Genomic DNA, 23,019 nt, shown 5'->3' on the forward strand with positions numbered 1-23,019 from the left:
CCCTGGGAGAACGATTTGTTCCCATTTGGGCCCTCCTTGTTACCCAGACTCTCTGGGTCTGTAGATTGTAGCATGGTTATCCTTTACTGTACAACTAATATATGCTATAAATAGGTACATACCATTTTTTTTCTTTCTGGGTCTGGTTTACCTCACTCAGTATGATTTTTCTTTTTTTTTTAATTTATCTATTTATTAAAGATGTCTGTCTCTTCCCCGCCACCGCCTCCCATTTCCCTCCCCCTCCCCCAATTAAGTCCCCCCCCCAACTCAGCCCGAAAAACAATCAGGGTTCCCTGCCCTGTGGGAAGTCCAAGGACCACCCACCTCCATCCAGGTCTAGTAAGTTGAGCATTCAAACTGCCTAGGCTCCCACAAAGTCAGTGTGTACAGTAGGATCAGAAACCCATTGCCATTGTTCTTGAGTTCTCAGTAGTCCTCATTGTCTGCTATGTTCAGAGAGTCCGGTTTTATCCCAGGCTTTTCCAGACCCAGGCCAGCTGGTCTTGGTGAGTTCCCAGTAGAACATCCCCATTGTCTAAGTGTATGGGTGCACCCCTCACGGTCCTGAGTTCCTTGCTCGTGCTCTCTCTCCTTCTGCTCCTGATTTGGACCTTGAGATATCAGTCCTGTGCTCCAATGTGGGTCTCTGTCTCTGTCTCCTTTCATCGCTTGCTGAAGGTTAATATTCAGGAGGATGTCTATATGTTTTTCTTTGGGTTCTCCTTATTTAGCTTCTCTAGGATCACTAATTATAGGTTCAATGTCCTTGGTTTATGGCTAGAAACCAAATATGAGTGAGTACATCCCATGTTCCTCTTTTTGGGTCTGGCTTACCTCACTCAGGATAGTGTTTTCTATTTCCATCCATTTGTATGCAAAATTCAAGATGTCCTTGTTTCTTACTGCTGCGTAGTACTCTAATATGTATATATTCCATACTTTCTTCATCCTGAAGTTCCATCCATTTGTTATAAAATTTTCTGATGTTCCTCAACTAAAGAATAGATAAAGAAAAAATGGTACATTTACACAATGGAATATTTCTCATCACTTGTTTTCTTTTGGTCATTATATTTTTATCAAGTAGAAAACAGTGAATGTATGTGATAGTTTGGAGTTTTTAAAATTCCTTAGTGATTAATCATGCTTATTCCCAAGTTGAGGAACTGAGTTCTTTCTTTGGATCCACATGGTAGAAGGAGAAAAGCCATTTCTATTAGTTATCTTCTCATTTCTACAGGTATACATATACACAGAGACACAGACACATAGACACACAAACACATACACACAGTGCAGTAAATGAAATATAAAAGCAAGAATTCTGTTATAGTTAGTTATTATGTATATAAATTTAATGATTATAGTAAACTCATTTCTATGCTTCTATTTCATGTAGGGATTGGAAACAACAAAATTATTAAGGGATTAATTAAACATTATTATTATTTTGTTTTGTTTTTTTTAAATTAAACATTATTATATGCTAGGTATTTTATGTATCATTTGCACATTTAATTCTCATAATAGCTAATAATAACATTAATATCATTGCATTCCTTTTTCAGGTGAGGGTAAAGGTGAAATAAATTAAAGAAATTATCCAGGTTAGCAGAGAGCTCATAAAAAAGGATTGGATATCAGTGGTACTGCCCTTCTTTGTAGATTTTGGGGACTTTCCCTCTTGTAAATTAGGGGGGATTTGTCCTATTTTTGTATCTTCATCTGTAACATTCAGTGAAGATTGATCATGTCAGTGTTTCTCAACCTTTCTAGTGCTACAATCCTTTAATTCACTTCCTCATGTTGTAATGGCCCCCAACCATTGCTATAGCTTTTTAATTGAAATTATGCTACTATTATGAATTCTAATGTAAATATCTGTGTTTCACTTGACCCTCAAAGGGGTCACTACCTATATGTTGAGAACCACTAAATTATTATTAATATTAATTTTTTATTAAAGAAATGAGAAAATTTATTTGCATGAATTAATATAACACAATTTTTCCATATAGATAATCCTTGTTTCAGTATCTTTATGCATGTTTGAGATGTGAAAATGTGAATCCGTTCATGAGTGTGAGGCAAGAACACATCCTTAGTGTCATTCTTGCTTCCCACTTTGTTTGAAACATAGTCTCCTCTTGTTCTCTGATACATATACTGGGCTAGTAGGCCCCTGTGCTTCTAGAAAGTTTACAGCCTGTACCTCCCATTTCTCAGAAAGCAATTTCCAGGAAAATTTGGAATAAAGATGCATGTGCCACTGTGTCTGGTTCTCATGTGTGTTCCAGGATCTCAACTTAGGTCATCCAGCTTACAAAGAGAGAGTCTAATCATCCCTCTGGTAACCATTTCTTTTTATTATGAAACACAAATTAGATATATGATGCCTACTAGGTTCATATAAATTATTTTTATTTAAAAATTTCATAATACAGTCTTATTAAGTCTGTGTATTAATTTTAATATACAAAATAGTTATAAATGATTCTAATATTATGAGCAAAACATTAACTAGAAAAGGTTGATATACTTATGCCTTATATTTTAAATTATAAATTATTTAAAATGTTTAAGCCAATAGTAGACAACAGTAAAATATTTGTAATAATTAAGAAGGTTGTAATGAGAAATAGCTATCCAGTCACTCGAAAATATTGCCTGGTTTGCAGGCAATGTAAAGTTAAGATGATTACAAATATTCAATAATAGATATTACTAATAAAATATTGTTATTGTGAATGTCTGATATTGGGCAGTCTTTTTATCAGGAAACTTGTATGTCTCTTTCCTAAAGCCACTTCTAAATGCAAATACACAAGAACCAAACTCATCAAATGCGATGAGAGAATTGCAATTTTTTGGTTAAAAATGACTGCACTGTATCTGTGAATGAATTGACAATTATCTATATTAAAGTATATTTTTACCATCTAATAGCTCCCTAGTCTTTAGAAAATGTGTTGTAACATTCAGAATTCTAAGCAAAACAAGTATTACATATATTCAGTTAAATTTTTTGCATACTGTAATAAAACCTGTTTCCTGTTTTCAGTGCTACAAATGTTTTGACCTTAAAAACTGTTTATCATACCAATAATAGACTAATTTTCCTATCCTGCAGGTGATCTCTTGCTGCATTTCCTACAACCAGATGAATTATTATTAAAATATAAATAGTTTAAATACTACTTAATTTTAAAGATTAGGATATGATTAACAAATTACCACTTTTTTTCAAAATATTCTCTTATGCTGTGTGTATGCAAAACACCTCCACTATCAACACATGCTCATACTGTGTTATCCAAGGTGGCTGTTTCTAACAGAGACAACTAGGGAAGCTTGCATCCCACCTGAGTATCCGCGAGTGCCAGAAATCCTGGACCACATTGGCTAGGGACTACTCAGGCCTCCTGTGTGAGAATTCTATACCCAAAAGAATGGTGTGGAGCCTGATGGTGGTTGGCTAGAGCCGCTGGAGACCTGGGTGCCAACTGTAGAAGTTAGCTCAGTTCTGAAAATAGCCAGCCTAGCTAAACGAAACAATTATATTTTATTTATTATAAGGGGAAAAGCTCATGAAACAGGAAAGAGACGTCCAAGCTCAGCTGTACTGTGAGGGAGAGAGAGAGAGAGAGAGAGAGAGAGAGAGAGAGAGAGAGACAGAGAGAGAGAGAGAGAGACACAGAGAGAGAGAGAGAGAGAGAGAGAGAGAGAGAGAGAGAGAGAGAGAGAGAGAAAGCGCACCTGGCCTGTGTGCTTGTTTTTCTCCAGGTTCCAGGAAGCCACACCCTAACTTGGTTTCACCTCTTGAAGATAACTGGTTAACAAAGCTTCCCCATCAACAGCTGACAACGTATTTTTGGGGAAAAAAACAGTGACAGTAGAGCATAGATTATCAACTACAGCAGGGATACCTTTTATAGAATCATAGTTATTGTAGTTACTTTTTTCTATAAAATTTTAAGTAAACATTTTCCTTAATTTTATGTATTTACTGGCCTGGGTGATTGATTCAGTTCAGTACCGTAGTATTCACTACTAAGGAAGAACATGGTACTGAAGGCCAACATTTGTTTTAGTAAATAATTTAGTCAATCACTCAAATATCTGTAAACTATTTCAGTGATTTGTTAAATTCATCTGGTACTTAAAATAATTCATGTCCCATTTTTATTCATTTGGTTTTCTTTATACAATTTAGGAATAAGTTATGATATGATATATATATATATATAAAAGTTTAATTCAGGTAATTGCCATATTTACAAAATTTTATTTATTGTGAAGTATATATATATGGATATATCTGAAATTTATAAGTTCAGTATTAAATTTTGTTTGTAGTGTTAATATTGGTCTGTATACATACATATATAAATAAATATTCATATACATGCTTGTCTTTTATTCTTCTAACAAGGTATTATATGGCCCAGCCTTGCCGCAAACTCACTATAGTTGAGAATGACCTTAAAGTCCTTTCCCTCTTGGCTTCGCCTTCCAACTGCCGAAATTACTAGCATGTATTACTATTCCCAGAATTACTTAAGTATTTTTAATTAAAAAAATGTATAAATTAGAAAAACTCATTTGTCAGTAAAGACATATTTCCTTGTGGATATCTCATGTGATGACGATTAAATATTTGCAAATACGGGTAGATTTATCGAGTATTGTAAGAAACTGATTTATACTTAATTAAGTTGTTCTCAATCTATAAAAATATGTACACTCATTACAACTATTTAATGAGGTTGAGATATATGTGACACTCAAGCTGTAATCAGGCATTAAATATATCTGCCGTTTCCATATTACTTTTATGATCTTTGTGATTTTTAAAGAAAACTTTTATTGAATATGTTCTTTGAAAATTTCATACGTTTAATTTGCATTTTACATACTGCCACCCTAGCCAGCTCTCATCTTTCCAACATCCTTATTAACCTTTATATCACCTTTCACATTCCACATATATATGTGTGTGTGTATACATATACATAAGATACACATAACACACACATATTATATATATAATATATATATTATGTGTGTTATGTTATATATATATATATATATATATATATATATATGTTTGAGGGCCATTGAGTTTAGTCATGCTCTTCTATGGGTTTATGACTTTCCACTGAATCCTGACTTGCTCATAAGTGGGCATACAAACAAGCACAATGTATTTCCCCAACTCTATAAGTAGCTCACCAAGGATGGCTTAGTTCCCTCCCTCCCTACCAAATAATGGGCGATTGACAACCCAGCCTTGTAGACACATTACAGACAGCTGTGATTACTCTAGATCAAGATTATTTCTGTTCCACCTTTAGTCACACACAGGTAAGATGGTCTGACATTCAAAGTTTTAATTCTAGGGCTCATGGTTTAAAATAGAGGTTCCCAACTTCTTGATGTGGTGGTGAGCCAGGGTTTCAGAAAAGAAGTGACAAGTTCTGTTAAGGCCCAGGATACCACAGACCTGAGAAAGGATTATGATCAGTGAGATTTCAGTGGCCATTTGAAACCTAACATCAAATTATATACAAACTACTGTTGTACATAATTTTAAAACAGACAAATTGAAGGATGAAAAATACAGTTGTGATATTTTATAATATAGAACTAGATAATTTACATTTGCCTTAGGAAGTGGTCATTTTATCTGTCATCATAGATCAGATTTAATGTATAAATACAGCATTCTCAAATAACACTTGAATCCTTAAAGTACGCTGATTAATTCAACTTTTTTATATATATTCTAATTTAAGCCGGGCAATGGTGGAACACACCATTAATCCCAGCACTTGGGAAGCAGAGGCTGGCAGATCTTTGTGAGCTTGGGGCTAGCCTGTTGTACAAGACCTAGTTCCAGGATTGTTACACAATAACACAACAACAACAAGAAAACAAATACCATTTTATATGATGAATAAAGGTTGTATTTAGGGCCATCGAGGTGGCTTAGTGGGTAAAAATGCTGTTACCAAACCTGACAGCCATAGTTTATTTCCTGTAACTAACACGGTAGAAGGAGAGAGCTGAGTTCTGTAAGCTATACTGTGACTCACACACACGCATATTCACACAGCTTTGCATGTACAATAAATAAGTACATAAGTATTAGATAATATTTTAAGTTATATATAAATATTCCCATTCTAAAGGATATATCATTATGAATAAGGAACATCTACTGATAATGTCCATTCCTTCTTGATAGTTGTGTGAAACTACATATGACAGATTAATTACACTGGTAAGATTGCATATTTGAAACCAGATAAATAAATTGATAGGAATCACTTTACTGAATAGGATACCTTTGTGACCCATTGTTCATAAACAAATTTCTGAATCAATTTAGAGATATGACATAGAAATAATCACTTGTCTTCAGAAATATGTAAATAAAGGTTAGTTTTCCAGTGTTCTGTTTATCATTGTGGTTTTTTTTTTTTATTTCTCAACCCATGAACCTGGCCTGTTAATCTACAGTTTTGATTTCATGCTACACAAAATAATTTTTTTAAAAATAAAACTGGATAAATAAGTATGGCACGAGACTTAGACAAAGCTTATCCTTAAAGTTCTATAAAGTGAATATCTTTAATTTCACTTTTAATCATTGCTTTATTTCTTCATGGTTCTCAGAAATAAATTATCTTCTCACACCCAGAAGCTGTAGTGGTTGTCCAAAAGTATACAATGAATTTTAACAGATTTCAGAAGCATAATTTGCACATCCTCAAATTCATTCATCTTAAGTGAAAATCCAATCATATTTTAACATATTTACTGAGCTTTCTAGAAAACACCACAATCTACTTTTAGAATATCTCCATCTTTGTTCTCCTCTCTCAGTCGAGGCAGCCACTCCTCTGCTTTCTGTCTCTTCTCTGGAGATTGCCCAGAAACAGACTCATGAGTACTCTTTCCATCTGACACTTCTTTCATTCTGCTTGTTTCAGTTCACACTTGTAACATCTATCAGTATTTCATTCCGCTTCTTTCTTCATCTGTTTCCTCCCTCCCTCTGTTCTTCCTCCCCACCAATTCTTCTCTCTCTTTCCTTCCTGAATGGCACTTTTAATCATACTACTATACTTGTGCTATTATACATAGTACTTCAGAGTGGGTAATTTGCAAGATTTTATATCTTGGTTCTCAGTGCTTGAGTATTCCTTGTCAAGGACCCACAGAACCAATGTATGATGAATGGGTTCTCTCCACTTCTAAGATTTGTTGCTATATTCTCACATGGTGTGATGTGCGAGGAAGACTAGCTAATTGTCTCTGATATTTAAAAAGTCACTGTTCCTATGCACAATGTCTGTGCTCAGGGCTACCTGTCTCAAGGTCTTGTGGCTTAATACCATTGCACTAGGTTTCAACGTGAATTTTTGAGAGGGCACATTCCAATTTATATTTTTCCCTCAAATAATAACAGTTAAGAATACAATCAAATGCATTTCACTACAAGAGCAGTTCAAAAGTCTTAATATATCAACAGATAAGTTTACAACCTGCTCAGTCAAACAATAGGAAATCCTTGGACTTGAAGATAATTACCTATAACTCCAAGTTGAAAGTTATAGACACACAGAGAGAGGGTTAGTTCTTAAGGCCTTGGGAAGTTTGACCTAGTTGGCTTTTCTGGGCACAGGAAATTTCCCAGTAGAGTTTGTGAGCATTAACTCTCCAAGGTGTTCATGATTGATGCCGTTCTAATTGAGTTGTCTGAGGGAGTTTCACCCTCAAGTCTTTAGTAGACATTATCACACTGGTGCTTTGTTGTGTCATAATCCCAATCCTAAGGCTCTTCAATCTGGGCAGAAGGAAACTAGATGAAATAGTTCTTCCAGGGGACTATGTACTCTGAACAGCTGTTAGCTTTTTCCAATGATATAACCACTGAAGTTTATTTTCTGTGTCCTCTGGAGAAATCTTGTGACGTGCACATTCTTGTATAGTGTTGTACTTGGACCCACAGAAAGTGACTCAAGAGCTTTGTGCCACAATACAAGGATCTGAGAGCTAAGGCTCCTCTAGACATAAACCTAGAAATTCTGTGTGTGCCTTGACTTTCTCACTTGAAACAACTATAAAATTCCAGGCCACGTTATTTTCAATTGGCGATAGTCATGATGATGTCAAAGATCTTGTGAATGACTTCAAGCTCCTTCTTCTATTGTGCAAATGAATAGCATCTGGCTTCCTTTTTCATATTTATCCTCCACATCGGTATTTCTCATGAGAACCATTTTGATTCTTCACAATCTGATGGGATGAGGCTCTTCCAAGTTAGGTCATGCTGCTTCCCTTTATTCCAACTAAAGATAGAATTTCCTACAAATTTTATCTTTAAACCACTTTACTCTTTTGTGATTATAACATACAATCAGGAGATACCATGAAACACCCCAAATACTTGAATTATAGATTTGTGCTCCCCATGATTAAAGTTTATCACTCTGAAATTTTGACTTTCCTAATATCATGAACTTAATGCAGTCAAGTTTGCTGCTGTGTTCAAAAGTACAGCTTGTCCTCTTCTTGCCAAATAAAACATTCATTTCTTATCTCCAACTCACCAGGATCATCTTCAATATATATTGTTCATCCCACATTCTACTGACTCCCTCTGCAATCTTCTGCTACAATCCTGTTTTTCTGAACCCTGAGAAAATTGTCCTTATCAACACATTCAATATTATACAGTCCTTGTCTTCATGTTTCTAGTTTACCAGCCTCTTTCGATTTTCCATTCCCAAAGCTGAATCATCATGTATAGGCATTCACTGAGCCAAAAAATCCATTCTCAGTTTTGATATCTTTTGTTGGTCTGTTTCCATAAAAACACAGGCAAATGAATAATTCATAAGTTACATAAATTTTGTGTCTAACAGATTCAAATGAGAAGATGTTACACATTAAGTTCTGGCCCAATTAGTGTCTGGTGAGGTCTTTATCTCTAATTCCAAGACAGTGTCTTCTTGCTACATCATCACATGGCAGTACGTAGAATGAGTAGATTGATGTGCTTAGCATCAATGCTTTTAGAAGACTGACTACCCTATGTCTGAGGACACAACTCTCATGATTTTCCATTCACGAAGTATCCAAATTTTAGTACTGATATATGACTTTGAATATCCTTTTTCAAGATATTGTGGTTGTATACTGAGTTTCATGTTGCAAGTTTATTATTACCCCTCAGCATTACAATGTATTAATTACTCATAGTCTTTTATTGTTTATTTTATAATTAAGCAATGGTGCTATATCTAATGTGACATTAGTAATTCTTATTTGTGGAAATCTTATATCATTAAGAGTTTCTGTACTGGATATTTTACCTATCAATCAATTGCTTTCTGTAGAAGTTTATCTTATACTGTAGGCTGCAATTTGAGAAATACTTGAGTATTAGTTTGGTTTGTGACTGTATAGCAAAATATTTATTTGAATTATTTATAATGAGCAGAACAAAAATTTGCTGAATCATAGTTCTAGAATCTGGTAAGTCAATCATAAAAATGTTAAAAATTGCCTGGGCTCTTCTTATTTCATCACAAAAAGCTGAGAGCATAACATAAGTTTGTTTGAAAACAAAAATATTACATACAACAGGGTATACCATGCCCTCAACAGCAAAGATCGTCCCACAATAATGGCAACAATCCATTTTATGAGGTGGGATTTCAATTCTTCTTAAAAGTCCACCCCTCTCAGTATTGTTCCAATAGTCAATAAAAAATATCAAACTCTATGATTTGATTATTGTTAACAGTTTTCTGTGGATGCGCACAATACATTAAAAAAGATTTATTTTTCCAAAGTTAAATAATAAAAGGTTTTTGCTGTTATTTATGAAATGTATTTTGGTTTTCAAAGAACAACAATAAAAAAATAATGTGTCCAATTTTTGAGTGTCAATAGTAATGCATGTCTGCTTTTTTAGCATTTGTGGAATTCAGCATCTGGAAAGAATTGGCAAGAAACTCAATCTCTTTGACTCCCTTTATTTCTGCATTGTGACATTTTCTACTGTGGGCTTTGGGGATGTTACTCCTGAAACATGGTCCTCCAAGCTTTTTGTTGTTGCTATGATCTGCGTTGCTCTTGTGGTACTCCCCATACAGGTAAACAGAACCTTGTTGCTCAACTTCTCTAGTAATAGACACCTGATTGTTTATTTCACACTAATATTATAAGGCATTATTAATAGCTTCATGAATTGTTTATATTTTTCTGAAATATCTTCCTAAATTTTATTACATACTTTTTTCCCATGTCACAAGTAATTTGCTCCCATTTTGGTTTGATTGTTGAATATGTTTTCTTTTAAATATAGGTTATCTCATATTACCTATTGTAATATAATGTAATTTTAAATTATAGGATGTTAGACTAAGGAATTAAATTTGGAAAATGAAGAAATAAAGAGACATAGTTTAGTGGGTAAAAATGTTAATTTTTCACTGGGCAAGAGTAGGGCAGGCTGTTAATTCCAGCACTCAGGAGGCAGAAGCAGGCATATTTCAGAGTTCCAGGCCATCCTGGTCTACAGTTAGAGTCCAGGACAGCCACAACTATACAGAGAAAACTTGTCTTGAAAAAATAAAACAAAACAAAAGCAAAAATGTTAGTTTCTTGTGTTTATCTAACTAACGCAAACTCTGGGCATTGTGTTTGTACATTATGAAGCATTTTGGGTGCTAGGTGGTTTGCAAAGGGCAGAGATATAAACAATGATCAGTCTCTAATTCTTTGTTCTAATGAGCACTGGTTGCCCATAAGTGAACAAATGAAGAGCACAATGTGACAAATTAAAAATAAACTTTCATTCTCATTAAACAACCTGAAACGGTTTATACTGCCATGTCTGACTCCCTGATATTCGTCTACAGCACTCATTACTTCATAGGTAGCATGGGACATTGCGTATGTCAATGCAGCTTTCTCCCCTTGCATGATATGAGAATAATGAGGCAGAAGAATTTGGAGCAAATTTGGCAGAGCTGTCCCCTTTCATGCAGTGAATGGCATATTACATCATACTTCCCTGAACATGAACTTGGACTAGCTCTGATATGCTATAATAGTAAAATCTCTCTAACATGTTTCATTGGATATCTGAAGCCCGTGGTCCTCGTTTTTAATCTCTGGGGAAATCATGTGCTCAGTCTGTTGTTGAAAGGGATCCTGATCATTCTCCGGAACCTCAACTACTTCCAGAGCAAGAAATGCCATGTACTTGATAAAAGGTGGGAGGCACTGCCCTCGACTTTCACTTTCATTTGGGATGATTTTCATTCACATGTGTGAAATTCATTACAGTTTGAACAATTGGCCTATTTGTGGATGGAGAGACAAAAATCGGGTGGCAACTATAGTCGTCACAGAGCTCAGACCGAGAAGCACGTTGTCCTCTGTGTCAGCTCACTGAAGATCGACTTACTGATGGATTTTCTAAATGAATTCTATGCACATCCAAGACTGCAGGTAAATTTACACCATATTATGTACAACACTGAATCATACTTAATAGCACATTAACCAATAGTGTATCCTGTATTCTGGCAAAGTTTTATTTATATACCCACATTTTAAAAAGGCAAATGAGAGACTATAAATATAACGAGGCACATAGAAAAAGTGCTGGAGGAATAAACAGCCTTGAGGTTTCCTTCTGTATTTGTGCTAAAACACACATGGGACTTGTTATTGCTAGAAAGAAAAAAAAATTATTTGTCTTAAAAGATTGTTGTTTCCTCTCTTGGGTAAAGCATAGATGATAATTCTAGGAAGCAGTGACTTTTAGCATGAAATATAAAAGGCAATGAAGAAACCATCCTGAAAAGTGTAGTTATAAGAAGTACTGCTGATAGGAATGTGAGAGTATGGCAGATCCTTTTTGTAAGTTTTTAATTTTTAATGTGTATGTGTGTACTTGAGTGTCTATGCATATGTGGGTTTGTGTATGCCTGTGCATCTGTGTGTGGGGGTGGCTGTAGAAGCTAAAATATTGTGTCAGATCCCTGAAGGTGGCGTTGTAGACTATTGTGAACTCTTCAGTGTTGGTGCTGGGAACCAAATTCATGTCCTTTGTTAAGAGCATCCAGATCTCTTACTTGCCAAGCCATCTCTCCAGTGTCTGAAATTTCCCTTTTGTATATTCATTTTCTGGAGTGTGACTAAGTACTAATGAGACAAAGTAAATTTGGGTATTTTTTTCAGTGCAATTAGTTCATTTCAAAGAAACAATAGTTGCTTGTTTTGTTTGCATGAAAGATTTGTGTGAGTAAAATCCTGGACAATTCTGAATATAAATATAATTCATAAGTGATATCTAAAATGCATAGTATTTTTATTTATCACTTCTATTCTATATTATTATGCTTTTAAACTTTTACATAAACTTTAATTTTCTCTATAAATATTTTATGTATATGTGTATTAATATACTCTAATCAGCTCATGCTCTCACAATAATTAACTCTAATAACAATATAGATATTCTAAATACTAACCATTTTGCTATAGATACATTTTAAGTTAACCTCAAATGGAAGGGTTTCCAGAGAAGCCAAATTCTTGTAGACTACTCTTAAGTCATTTTACATTTCAAATGTATTTTCTGGACCTCTAAATGATGATGCACTTTAAAATATTTTGACCTAAAACCAATCTTATTCGTTAGAAATTTTCCAAATTACCAGTTCATAACATAATATTAGTTAGATGACAATAATAAATTTCAGTCTACAAGGAATAACTTGAAGTATGAATGGACTCATAAACCTTTTTCTCTCTCATTCAGTATGTATTTTACACTCACTTTGCAGTGGAACCTAAACTAAAGACATGGGCGGCATCTACTCCTTGACTGCCTTATTTTGTGCTACTGATAAAGTAAAATAGCTCATGCTGATGGATTGTTTGCATTTATCACTTTATGTTTATCATAGTGCAATCTTACTTAATTTCTCTGAATTTAGATGTTAACTTTTTTATTAGCAGAAGTTCATTTTAATTTGATCAGTATTAAAGGAAATTCTTTAAGTATTTTGTGTACCTCTGTAGGATAAAATAAAGCATGCTCGTGTTCATGCCATTGCCCACTCTTCCTTGGACAGGATTATTACGTGGTGATATTGTGTCCTACGGAGATGGATGTGCAAGTTCGGAGGGTGCTACAGATTCCAATGTGGTCCCAACGAGTGATCTACCTTCAAGGCTCAGCCCTTAAAGATCAGGATCTCCTGAGAGCAAAGTAGGCATTGTCACCACATTCCACCTCTCATATTTTAATTTTCAGTTCTCTGATGACTTTTCTCTCATAATTTTTGTAAGATATATTTCACACATATTTAAATTTAAAATTGAGCTCAGTTCTGCTGATTATAGACCATATAATAATACTACTAGAAATATAGGCTTTTTTCCTCCTTTTGTTTTAAGTTAGATATCTATGATAGCACAGTTATATCATGCAATGAGAAGTAGCCATGATAGAATAATGATTGCTGTCAGAGACAGATAAGAGGTCTAAAGACTTCCCATTATTAAAGTCTCCAAATTTCACAATTTTGCTTTTATTTTATAAATAAAATATTTTGCCTAAATATTAGGTGAGATATCAAAGCATGAGCCAGTATTTGAATTTTAAAAACATTGCAGCAGGTACTCAGCAGCACATTTTATCTTGCTGAGGTTAAAGTTTGAAAAGTTGCCGCGCGGTGGTGGCGCATGCCTTTAATCCCAGCACTCGGGAGGCAGACGCAGGCGGATCTCTGTGAGTTCGAGGCCAGCCTGGTCTACAAGAGCTAGTTCCAGGACAGGAACCAAAAAGCTATGGAGAAACCCTGTCTCGAATATCCAAAAAAAAAAAAAAAAAAAAAAAAAAAAAAGTTTGAAAAGTTCTCAGAGCTGGAGGAAGCAGGATCCTGAGAGGTCCTGTGGAGTTGCCCTCATATTCTCTATATGCCTGTCATCTGGGCTTAAAAGGTGCCATGGTCTAACCATTTGTTATGGGAAACTGATGATCTTCTAACACAGAAGTAGAGTGAGGGAATAGACTGGGGGGCTTTAGTCCACTAGGGGATTGAGGCTAACACAACAATTTTCTTAGTTTTAATACCCGGAGAAATCTCTAGCAAGCAGAGCTTTGCTAACCTCTGCTGTTAAAGATTCAAGTGTATCTTCATGTTTCTCCTAGGATGCTTTCGTCTACTGTTTTAAATGTGATGGTTTCTTCATCACAATTGATAACCTAAGACTTTTGCCTTCCAGGACTCACCTATTGTCCCAAGTCATGCTTAGGTACTAAGTAGTTGTGAATTCTGAAAATACTTTTGATTTATCGTGAATAAAATAAATTTCACTGAAATTTGTTTTATTTAATGATTTAATTTAAGAAAAAAAAACAGTAAGGAGAAACTTCCACAATAGAATGAATGATAGATATTGGGAAACTAAAAATACTTAATATTATATGTTTTGTCTTAGAGTTTATCTCCATTAAATACTACAGATGACAGTTCTATAAACAGTCAGATATTATCAAATACATATGTGAATTGGAGCTTTAACAATTTCTTATTTGATATCTATATATTCACTAGAAGATGTTGCCACATTTGCATTCTTTCAAGCACTATATTCACTTTTCTGTATAAATCATTCTCCTTAAATTACTATGAGTTAAGTGCTTCACACAGCTTGTCCACTGTGCACTGATATGTATGTGTGTGGTAGAAGCTTTTTATTCTGGGAATTGAATCCAAGCTCTTTGTTTTAGCTGTAACTATCTCCGATAGATTCTATGTGTCAGTACTAGTATTGAAATGATTTTTCACAAAAAGGGTCACCTTTACAGAAAACCCTCCATGTGAACTGTAAATGGATAAATTGCAGAAAAGGGTGACAAGGGACTGTTGACCATCTAGCACTTTTCTGAGAGGTGGGCTGAGCAAGACAACTCTTAGGGTGACAGACTATCTACTGTATGTACATTTCTTTTTTTTTCTGTATGTACATTTCTAATCCTAATTTTATAAAATATTTGAGACTTAATGATAACGAATACGTTCTTCAGCATAATTCCCCATGCAAGGAACAAGGAGTAGGAGTCTCCAAACAAGTCCCGAAGGTCAGTTTATTGACTTCACTGCTTTACAGAAAATAACGCTTAGAGAATGTTGTCCAACACCAGTGTTATTTAGCAATCATGCCTCAATGTTTTCTTCAGAATTGTTTTGTTTGGATCAGTTTCCTGGGCTTTTTATCTTTCTTCTCCAGTGAGAACATATTTTTTGAAAAATCTAACTTTATCACAGTGTACCAGAAAGATAAATCATTACTAATTTGAAAAGTAACCATTCTCATGTTTTAAAACCACGACTCATGAAGAACTAAAACATATTTTTTTTTTAGTTACTAATTTTGAGAATTGAAAAACATTAGCATGAGGAAATAGAGTTTGGAACAAGAAGCTGGACAGTCTCCTGGAAGCATAAACATACCGTGGAGTTTGATTTAAAACCACAATGCATATCTGTTACCTCTCTCTAACTGAGTAGTTGTAGTTCAGTTAGGTTAGCCATATAATAAAGATCAGCAGTGTTCCTAATATGTGCAAAACATATTAATAAAACTATAATAGCTAATTTCAACTTCTTTTTCTGCAATAAAATAAAGAGCTCTATGACTATGCCATTTGTTATTTTCACAAATGTAGTCAGGGTCGACCAGATATCCGACTGTCCTTTAGGTGTAAGGACACACATATAGAAGTGGACCAAGCAATGACACAGCCACTCCAGCAGCATTTCGGTGTGGTTACTCTGTTTCCTGTCTGTGTTTAGGATGGACAATGCGGAGGCCTGTTTCATTCTGAGCAGCCGCTGTGAAGTGGACAGGACATCATCTGTAAGTCAATGAAATCCCCTCAGTAAACTTTGGTTTTCACCATGCAAGGTTTTTGCTTAGTATGAGTTGAAACAAACAAACAAAAAACAAACAAACAGGGAAATCAAAAAACTAGCAAATGAAAACAAAACAACAGCAACAAAAGAAAGTAAAAACTAGCATAATGAAACTTTGTAACTTTAAATTTTTACCAAAGTTAAGCAATTATTTGTTAGCTATAATTATTTTAACATTAAAAACATTGTCCATTGTGTCAACAAAACTCTTATTAATCTTTTACCTACTTTCTAGTAATCCTCTAGCTAAATATATCCTACAAGATAGAGCTTTGTTAGGATGACCTAACCCTCCCTAACTTTAAATGAAAACAGATGACTCAAGTATAATAAGATTAATTGGAGAATTTCTTTAACACTATATGTTGCTTTGAAAACTCTTTTCAAGTTATTTAAAGTGGGGGCTGGAAATGTTCATTGTTTAAAAAGATATGCAGAAATCAGTTTGGTAACTTGACTTAACAGAATTTCTGTGATGTATTTTTTAAGTCCGGTCTACTTTAAATCAAACTAACTTAAATAAATTACCGGCTTATGATTATAGTTTTCGAAGAGATAGTTCAACTGCACTTGGTTTTGTATAAACATGCATTAATAAATGGTAATATGATTGGCTTTATATTGGAACTTCTTGCTCACAGGTTTGTAATTTAAAAAAGCATTCTCACCAGTCATGAGAAGATGGTTCCTATGAAATGATTCTATTTTCACCAAATTCAAATGCTAGAAACCTTACTTTTAGTGGCTCAAGATTTTTTTTATTATTATTATTATTATTATTTATTTTTTTGGTTTTTCGAGACAGGGTTTCTCTGTGGCTTTGGAGGTGGCTCAAGATTTGAATTTATCTAGAGATAAGGTATTGACAATAGTTTAGTGTGGAAATAAAGTCACTTTTTGTGAGTCTCTGATGTGAGTCTTAAAAACAATTGTGTCCTATACAAGAAGAAAAATTTAAGGAAGATGCATACATGAAGTGTTTCAAATAAACATGAAAGTGGTCAGAAGAGCCAAGGACATGCACTTGGCATAAGATCTCCCCTCACAGCTCTGGAAGGAGCCAAATTGTCACCACCTTAAGTTCAGTCTCTAGCATCTGGGTCTGTGGGAAAATAGATTTCTGTGGATTATCTGACTTTCTGGGATTTTGTCATAGTTATCCTGGAACTAATCATCAGACATCATACAAACACAAGGTCAGAAAATATCTCAAATCGTTCTTTTACATATGTTTTAAAAAGTCAGGGCTGTGGAGATGATCAGTTGTTAACTGCATGCACTGCTCTTACAAAGGAGCTGGCTTCACCTCCCAGAGACTTTATCATTGCCTAGCAGCTGCAGGAGGCCTGGCACTCCCCTGTTCTGAGTTCTGTGGTAACTTCCCCACATTTGCCTCACACACACAGGCACACAAACTAAAGTAAAAATTTAAAATGTCTTCACTCCTCTCCGTTATCACGTAAATTATTTTAGTCTAGATTTCCGTTACTTTATGTAATTTCAATTTGAGATTCCCTATATAGAGTTGGGCATCAAAGTACTCCAAACAGATCTGATACAGTAGGGAATTTGAACATAATTGTATGTGTGTATTATCATTTCACACATAGCTGTCAGTCTTGTTTATATGGCCTTTTAATTTTGCAAATCTTACAGTCTTTCTTTCAGATCTGATACAGTAGTGAATTTGAACATAATTGTGTGTGTTATTGTTTTCCATGTAGTTGTCAGTTTTGTTCATATGGCTTTTTAATTTTACAAATCTTATACTCTCTCATTGAGGAGCAGAGACATATATATGCAAATAATATATAGTATTTTCTAGAGTTAACTTTACAACATGAATTTAGGAACCTTTTATTGAAATGTTTGTAATCCATTTGTTTCTGATTAAAGGAAATTGGCAAGAAGTTAATAAAAGTACCCATAAGGATTAAAAGTTAAGTAGATGAGTCAACAATAGTAGAATTCTGGAAGTTCTAAAGTAAGTAGATGAGTGGCAACTGGCTCATCCAGAAGAAGTTAAAATTTATGTTTAGAGAAAGAATGCATCACAAGTGACTGCTGTTGTCAAGGAAACCTCTAAGGTCTCAGAAAAGAAGGGGCCAGTTATTGCTTAAACTAGAAATGTATGTAGGACTTGTTCAAAGTCAAAGAAAGGAGAAAATTCCCCGTATCTATCCACCTTTGCCTTGCTGAATACTTTCTGAACCCAGGGGAAAAAAGTATGATATTTAGGCAATTTTCAAGGCCAGTAAGTAAATGTGGGTGACCTAGGTATGCTACATCTTAGTGAATTGAGCACTAATTGTCTGATGTATTTTATATGCTTCTTCATATAAACATATTTTGGGGAAGTGGTTCATCATAAAGGAAAATGCTATATATGCTGGTGTGTGTGTGTGTGTGTGTGTGTGTGTGTTTGTATGTTCTTTTGTGCACACATGAGCATGCATTCACATGTTCATATCAATATACAAATATAGAAATCCCTGGGGCAATATGTGATCATGCTATAATGAAACAGATATAATACTACCGTACTACCATTCTTTTCTTAGAATTTTTCTATTTTAAATACTTTTCTCCTTTATATATATTCAGTTCATAAGAGTCAGTGGACATTTTAGAGAATGGCCAAGAATAATAATAAGGAAAAAGAGAATGAGTGAACACAAAATTTATACCAAAACTAAAAGAGAAATCAGGGGAAACAGAAGAAACTTACTATAAATATGGATGCAGAAATAATTTTTACAATATCTATTCAGAAGATGTTGTAAACGTCTTAAGTGGAATGTGAGAGTTCAATGTCTGTATCAAAAAAGAATAATATACTATAAAACAAAGCAAATCAACTGACCAAGGAACATTCCAGAATCCTCTAGAAGCCTCTAGAAATCAAATATACAGGAAAATTCAGTTAGTAGTCTAGAAGGTAAACTTAATGCTAGACATATGAAGAAAAGTAGACTACATAATAAGCCTAACTCAAAAATAAGAGTAAGCCATGAGAACATAGCATTTTATTCACCTATGATTAAATGGATGAAATAATATCTACAACGTACTAAGTAAAAAGAAGGGAACTGAGAACCAACTTCTTCTGTTACACACAATTCAATTCAATCAAATTTGGGAGATGAAACTGTCCACTGTGTAAGACTTGCTTATTGTAGTATAATAACTGTGAAATAACCACATTTGCATTGGATGTAGATGGGCATATAGTGAACAAAATTAGCATGAAGAATACTAATCAAAGAAACTGAAGGAGAAGCAGAAAAAAAATACATTTAAAACTAAATATGGAGAAACCAAATTCTCCATGCATTTGTATTGACTGGGTTACTTTGATAAGGTAAAAGCACTTGCATTTATGCCAGTATAATGTCAGGAAATGCCAGTAAACAAAGATTGAATTTAAAGTTTATCTCTCTCTCTCTCTCTCTCTCTCTCTCTCTCTATATATATATATATATATATATATATATGTATATACACACATATACCTACATATGTGTTTATATGGATATATACATACATATATATGTATACACACCGAAACAGAAACACACATGTATGCATGCACATGCACACACACACACACACACACACAGACACACACACAGTACTTCCAGGAGATGGAAATAAAAATCCATTTCTTTTCAAATTTCTGAAAACAAATCTTTTCCACATAAAATTCTAAATGAATTTTTCTTTTCTTAAAAAAGAAAAGCCAAGGAGATAAAAGGGAAGTCACTCATTTTTGAACAGAATAGTTTTCAAACAGAGTACAACTCTTGGGAAGATACTAAAAGTTGTGGTTTCCAAAACCTAAGTGAGAGCAAAGAAAAGGAGATCTCGAATACCCAAAGCCAGTCTTGAACCAACAGCTATGCGACAGTTTGCATTTGCAGAGTCACCTCACAGCACATGGAGTGCTGCCTGTGGACAACTGTCAGTTGCTGTTCTTTGATGTGAGTGAACATACTGAAAACAGATTTCTACTTGACAAATGGTGCACACAGAATATGACCTATTCAAATTTAAAAGTTGAAGGTCTGGCTCCCACAATGCCATAGTTGATTTATATTTAGACCCAGGACTTTAAAATAGGAAATAAAGTTCAAGAAAAATCATTAAACTAGTTCCTCATCTGGTTGTGATTTTTGATATTAAGGACCGCTACTATGGGGCAGCCTAGTAAGGAGCCAGCCAAGGCTTGTGATCCGACAGTGAAATCCATGCATTTAGCATCTTGTTATGGACTATGTCCTCCTGAACAGGAAAAATTTAAAGTCCTCTTATATATGAGCCACCCAAGTCTGGAGTACGCATCTCTAAGTGCCTAAATAGAGAAAATAAACCTTGCATTCATAATTTGAAGAAACAAATGAATAAAGTACTGTACAGCCTCAAGAGTAAATGAGCTATTGCTGATTGAAACGAAACTGTGATGCCCTTCCTGTCTTACAAAGAGCAGTTGCCAGCAGAATGAAAACTCAATAGTAATCACATCTCAATTTATTGTGAACTCTAGTTCCAAGATGTAGAGCAAGGGAAGTGACCATGAGATCAGGTAATGGAACACAATGGTATATTTTTTCTAACATGGGAAGCCAGTAGATAACATTTTTTTTTTATTGAGAAAAAAAAAATTCTGCCTCCTCCCAGCCTCCCACTCCTCCCCCCTCCCCCCACTCCTCTCCCCCTTCCCCCACTCCTCTCCCCCTCCCTCTCCAGTCTGAGGAGCAGTCAGGGTTCCCTGCCCTGTGGAAAGTCCAAAGTCCTCCCCCCTCCATCCTGGTCTAGGAAGGTGAACATCCAAACTGGCTAGAATCCCACAAAGCCAGAACATGAAGTAGGATCAAAACCCAGTGCCATTTCCTTGGCTTCTCAGCAGCCTTATTGTCCACCATATTCAGAGAGTCCGGTTTTATCCCATGCTTTTTCAAACACAGTCCAGCTGGCCTTGGTGAGCTCCAATAGATCAACCCCACTGTCTCCGTGGGTGGGTGCACCCCTTGTGGTCCTGACTTCTTTGCTCATGTTCTCCCTCCTTCTGTTCCTCATTGGGACTTTGAGAGCTCAGTCCATTGCTCCAGTGTGGGTCTCTGTCTCTATCTCCATCCATCGCCAGATGAAGGTTCTACTGTGATATGCAAAATATTCATCAGTATGGCTATCGGATAGGATCATTTCAGGTTCCCTATCCTCAGCTGCCCCAGGAACTAACTGGGGACCTCGCCTTGGGCACCTGGAAGCCCCTCTAGGTCCAAGTCTCTTGCCAACCCTAAGATGGCTCCCTTAATTAAGATATGTGCTTCCCTGCTCCCCTAACCAACCTTCCTTTATTCCAATCATCCCGTTGCCCCAAGTTCTCCCCATCCTACCCTTCTCACATTTCTCTCCCCATCTCCCCTTACCCCCCTCCCACCCCACCCTTAAGATCCCGATTTTTGCCTGGCAATCTTGTCTACTTCCCATACCCAGGAGGATAGCTATATGTTTTGGGAACTACTGAAACTGAGAAGCTTCTGTAAAACAAAGGACACTGTCACTAAGACAAAAAGGCAACCCACTGACTGGGAGAAGATCTTCACCAACCCCGCAACAGACAAAGGTCTGATCTCCAAAATATATAAAGAACTCAAGAAACTAGACTTTAAAATGCTAATTAACCCAATTAAAAAATGGGGCACTGATCTGAACAGAGAATTCTCAACAGAAGAAGTTCTAATGGCCAAAAGATACTTAAGGTCATGCTCAACCTCCTTAGCGATCAGGGAAATGCAAATCAAAACAACTCTGAGATATCATCTTACACCTGTCAGAATGGCTAAAATCAAAAACACCAATGATAGCCTCTGCTGGAGAGGTTGTGGAGGAAGGGGTACCCTCATCCATTGCTGGTGGGAATGCAAATTTGTGCAACCACTTTAGAAAGCAGTGTTTCGGTTTCTCAGGAAATTTGGGATCAACCTACCCCTGGACCCAGCAATACCACTCTTGGGAATATACCCAAGAGATGCCCGATCATTTGACAGGGCATTTGTTAAACTATGTTCATAGCAGCATTATTTGTAATAGCCAGAACCTAGAAACAACCTAGATGTCCTTCAATGGAAGAATGGATGAAGAAAGTGTGGAATATATACACATTAGAGTACTACTCAGTGGTAAAAAACAATGACTTCTCAAATTTTGCATGCAAATGGATGGAAATAGAAAATAGTATCCTGAGTGAGGTAACCCAGACCCAAAAAGATGAATATGGGATATACTCACTCATAATTGGGTTCTAGTCATAAATAAAGGTCAGTGAGTCTATAATTTGTTATCTTAAAGAAGCTAGATAAGAAGGTGAACCCAAAGAAAAACATATAGTTAATATTTTTAAAGGAAAAATCATCAAGAAATAGAAATCTATTAATATCGTCAAATTTAAAAAATAAGGAAACAAGAAAATCATCAGTATTAGAGCTTTAAAGTAAAAGGGTTTTTTTTTTATAATATATACAATAGAATGGTGTGATAGCTTGAAAGGAAATGGACCGACCCCGGAGTGGCACTATTAGGAGGTGTTCCTTTGCTGGAGTAGATGAGCCCTTGTTTAAGGGAGGAAGTGTGTCACGTTGGGGGTGGATTTTGAGGTATCATGTATGTTCAAGCTACACACAATGTCTCAGACTACTTCCTGTTGCTAGGACAAGATGTAGAACTCTCAGCTACCTCTCCAGTGCTGTGTGCCTGCATGACACCATGTCTCACCACAATGATAATGGACTAAATCTCTGAACTTTAAACCACCACCTCAATTAAATATTTTCCTTCATAAGACTTTCCATGTCAAGATGTTTCTTCACAGCAATAAAAACCCTAACTAAGACAAATGAAAACAGGAAGCTGCTACTTTATTTTATGGACATTATAGAAATAGAATCTATTGAAGTGCATATGTGTATTCCTTTAGTGTTTTTTATTAATTAGAATACAT

General features: G+C 35.3%; 1 protein-coding gene across 1 annotated transcript in view; it reads left to right on the top strand.

The window, feature by feature from the left end:
• Kcnt2 (potassium sodium-activated channel subfamily T member 2) overlaps positions 1-23,019 on the top strand; it is a 374,550-nt gene that overhangs the window by 206,385 nt on the left and 145,146 nt on the right. Inside the window, exons 9-12 of the mRNA XM_041649255.1 lie at positions 9,992-10,172; positions 11,371-11,535; positions 13,170-13,306; positions 15,900-15,963. Coding sequence (XP_041505189.1) covers positions 9,992-10,172; positions 11,371-11,535; positions 13,170-13,306; positions 15,900-15,963 — 547 coding nt within the window. The remainder of the gene's footprint in view (positions 1-9,991; positions 10,173-11,370; positions 11,536-13,169; positions 13,307-15,899; positions 15,964-23,019) is intronic.

Source organism: Microtus oregoni, unplaced genomic scaffold, assembly GCF_018167655.1.
Source record: "Microtus oregoni isolate MIOR12 unplaced genomic scaffold, Mior012 000003F_ref0000135, whole genome shotgun sequence".
NCBI lineage: Eukaryota > Metazoa > Chordata > Mammalia > Rodentia > Cricetidae > Microtus > Microtus oregoni.